The 3,631-nt window shown below is 33.6% G+C and overlaps 1 protein-coding gene across 2 annotated transcripts; it reads right to left on the bottom strand.

Annotated features, from left to right (window-relative positions):
* Positions 1-348: 348 nt before the first annotated feature.
* LOC133800977 (2-alkenal reductase (NADP(+)-dependent)-like) lies at positions 349-2,552 on the bottom strand. 2 transcript variants are annotated; one of them, XM_062239097.1, is made up of 5 exons: positions 2,046-2,552; positions 1,795-1,972; positions 1,244-1,410; positions 1,065-1,147; positions 349-963 (listed from the first exon to the last, which is right to left on the bottom strand). In XM_062239097.1, the coding sequence occupies exons 1-5, from the start codon at positions 2,265-2,267 to the stop codon at positions 585-587; spliced, it is 1,029 nt and encodes a 342-aa protein (XP_062095081.1). In that variant the 5' UTR covers positions 2,268-2,552; the 3' UTR covers positions 349-584. The 2 variants fall into 2 exon arrangements, with proteins under 2 accessions (XP_062095081.1, XP_062095082.1); XM_062239098.1 differs by having other exon boundaries at positions 1,244-1,332; positions 2,046-2,551.
* Positions 2,553-3,631: the final 1,079 nt, after the last annotated feature.

Genomic DNA, 3,631 nt, shown 5'->3' with positions numbered 1-3,631 from the left:
CCTCATTATTATTATTAATTTTTATATTTTCATTGTCCTTCGATATCTATTTTTTATCTTGTCGTTTTTTCCGTGTATTGTTGTTTTACATAGTTGTTTGTTCACTTCATTATTTTCTTGTTTCTTTGTTTTGTGTCTTTTTCCTTGATTAAATAGTTCCAATATGTTTTCAATCCAATAAAATACTACTACTAATAATAATAAATTTGAACTTTTTATTGTCGTTTACTCCTGATTTGATTCTATTTTTCCGAATAGTTGCATGTACATATTACTTGTCGCTCTTCCGGTTTTCACGTCGTTTCTCTGTTTTTCTAACTGTGCCTTCTCCCGTTTTTACAAATTGAATTGGTCCTCTTGCCTCAAGATAAAGCTTCAGGATGCTGTCATAAATAGTAGTGAAAGATAGAAATGAAAACTATATCCAATGCTACAAGACATGAACCAAACAAACAAACAACACATAATAATAACACAACTAAGACTTTAACACCAATGCATGCAAATTGATGCTAATGCAGGAGAAGAAGGGGGCCCCTGAAATTTATTTAGCTAGTAGAAAAGCATCCCGACTAGGCCACGAATCATTTATGTGAGACGGCAACTATTTGCTTTCCGACGTTGCTGCCAGTGAAGAGGCCAACAAGAGCTGCAGGGGCATTGTCCAAGCCTTGAGCAGCATCTTCGACATTGATGACATTACCTTGTTTGATGAAAGGCAGAATAAATTCAAGAAACTTGGGGTAGAGATGATAGTAGTTAGTCACTACAAATCCTTCTAAGCGGGCTTGTTTGGTAATGAGGTTCATTAAATTATGAACACCTTCAGGATGATCGAGGTTGTACTGTGAGATCATTCCACACACAGCAATTCGAGCATGGACTCTCAAATTCAATAGCACTGCATCAAGCATCTTTCCCCCAACATTCTCAAAGTAAATATCTATTCCTTCCGGAAAGTACCTGCCACAGTTGATAACAGATTACTTTTTCATTGTTTTTATTATAATGACATAGTCATAGCATATACTACCAACATGTGTTGGGAAAAAAAATTTATGAACCTTTTTAAAGCTGCATCCAAACCAGCCTCTTCTTTATGGTTGAAAGCCTCATCAAACCCGAACTTGTTCTTCAACAAATCAACCTTCAAACAGTAATAAGAAGAGATTTGAGATAGAATATTACTTGAATTATATTATTATACATAGTACTATAGTCTACACTATATAATAATACTCACGTTTTCTTTGCTTCCAGCACTACCCACCACATAGCAACCCAGTAGCTTTGCAAACTGCCCAACAAGCTGACCCACTGCACCAGATGCAGCTGAAACAAAGGCGTATTCTCCTTTCTTAGGAGACCAAAGCTCATAGAAACCAGCATAAGCAGTCATACCAGGCATACCTACATACATAATTATTATTCAAATTTTCATGATATTGTGCCATAAAAAGTTATTCCCTGAAAGAGCTAATCAAAGAAAAAAGTACTTAGAGATAAATTCAATGAATAACCTTCTCACTTCTCAGAAGCCTTGCTTAGATGCATTACTTCTGTGAAGAAGACAACTTTTACTTGTAGCTAGTTAAGATACAAAGTACAGAGTATACAATCTTGAACAACTATTTTGTAACAGAATGAATGACTAACTAACGTAACAGATTTTTTTTTAAAAAAATAAACTAACATAACAGTTATGACCATTATACAAAACTGAAATAACTAAGTAATCATTTCCCAAACCAAATCACCTTATTTGGAATAATAACAAACACATAGAGAGCTTACCAAGAATACCAGCATAGTAAGAAAGGGGAACATCAGTGTGGGGAATTTTGAAAAGGGACTGTGTTTCATTTATAATGCTATATTGCTCCCACCCAGTTATGCCCCAAACCAAATCACCCTCTTTGAAGTTTGAATCCCCAGATTCTAATACTTCAGCCACTCCATACCCACTTATTGACTGCAAATAATATTAGTATCAAACAAATAAAGAAATGGACAAAAGGACGAGAATGAGTGATTGGGTAACTCACTGAATGGAGCTTTAAAGAATCCGCATAATAAGTGGGGTGCTTCTTCATACGGTTTCGCATGTAAGGGTCACAGGACAAATAGAGGTTCTTAACCAGAACTCCATTGGTGCCTTCCGGAAGCTTGAATTTCAGAGTAGAAGTGGTTACATACATATCGGATTCTTTTGGGTAACGAGACACATACTCTCGCAGTAACACCTGCTTGTTCCTCACTTCCGCCATGTAATTTCTTCTTATCTTTTCTGGGTTTTGCTTGGATTAGGATGGCAAAGGAGAAGCTCAATTTATATATATGCAATATGCTGCTATGGGCGGAAACTTAATGTGCACACGTAATGGCGCAATGAATGACGTATATAGATTTGGAAGTGTCATGAGAACACGCGTCGGCAGGAGCTGTTATTGATGAATGGAAAGAAGTTAGATAGAGAGCATGAGCATGCATGGTTCTTAGGGACTCCCTTTGGTCCGCCCGCGATCCGGCGTCGTTGGAGAGCTGGCGACAGACACATAGGCCGCTCGAAACGCCATCCTTCTAACATGTGTGTGTAGTGTGCGGTGTATGTGGAATAATGCGGCTTAGATTATAGGACGTAAAACATAATAGATAAATGAAATAAGAGAAACGATGTAATATTCAAAAGTAGAAAGTTACGTGAAGAATTACTTTAGGCACATTTTCAAACAATTATTACTTCAATAATATAATATATTAAATCTATAAGTGGGTAAAACCAAATTAAATGAAGTAATTGAGCTCCGCAAATTGGGCAAGAAGAATTTTGACGAAGCCAGATGACAATACAGTCGACATGAAACAAATATAAACATTGTGGCATATATGCATAGTTTGTTCCTACTTCAAATTCCTCCAAACATAGAGGACAGCTATGCCCTATCTGTTCATCACCTTCTCCAACTATGAAAGTAATAAGAATCAAATTCATAATCTCCATATTATTCCAATATAGAAACCAATTCTCAACTGCCATGTATGTCTCACAGTCTCAAAGTTCTATCTATCTTATCTATCTTTAAACATTCTTTTTAAAATAGTCACGAGACTCTAGTTAATAGCCAAAACATAAAAGTTAGACTTTGTTCGATAATAATGATATTAGTAATTTATAAAAATTATTTTTTAAAAATATTTATAAGTAACAAACTTTAAAAAGCACAACTAACAATTATTTAATTTAAACTGGTTATTTGGATGATGCTGAACTTATGGGTTATTCATTTATGATTTTATTTTCGATTTTGGTAAATGATAGCAATTATTAAATATTTTTGAAGTGTAGTTGAGATAATTATAAACAATTTAATTTCAAATATAATCAATAGTCAATTGGTTTAATTAAATTTTATGAATATCTAATTTTGACTAAATATAATTTAATTAAGTAATAGAAATTTTAATTATTAAAAAAAATAAAGCAAATTTTAATAATATTAAAAAATTTGATTATCCCATGGAGATTTTAATTTTTGTTATGTAAATTTTTTCTAAACTTTTCTTAAATTCCTAAAAATATTCTCTCTATCTTTCCTATTATTTTTCTATCTCTCTAATTAGCTAACAAGGG

Source organism: Humulus lupulus, chromosome 9, assembly GCF_963169125.1.
Source record: "Humulus lupulus chromosome 9, drHumLupu1.1, whole genome shotgun sequence".
Lineage (NCBI taxonomy): Eukaryota > Viridiplantae > Streptophyta > Magnoliopsida > Rosales > Cannabaceae > Humulus > Humulus lupulus.
This window is presented reverse-complemented; position numbering and strand designations above follow the sequence as displayed.

What these genes read in the sequence shown, in the direction of transcription:
- LOC133800977 (XM_062239097.1), bottom strand. Translation starts at nt 2,267, where the DNA reads ATGGCGGAAGTGAGGAACAAGCAGGTGTTACTGCGAGAGTATGTGTCT. An exon ending in ATTCTTTAAAGCTCCATTCA is followed by an intron (nt 1,973 to 2,045) that starts GTGAGTTACCCA and finishes TATTATTTGCAG; the next exon opens with TCAATAAGTGGGTATGGAGT. An exon ending in GTGCTGGAAGCAAAGAAAAC is followed by an intron (nt 1,148 to 1,243) that starts GTGAGTATTATT and finishes TACTGTTTGAAG; the next exon opens with GTTGATTTGTTGAAGAACAA.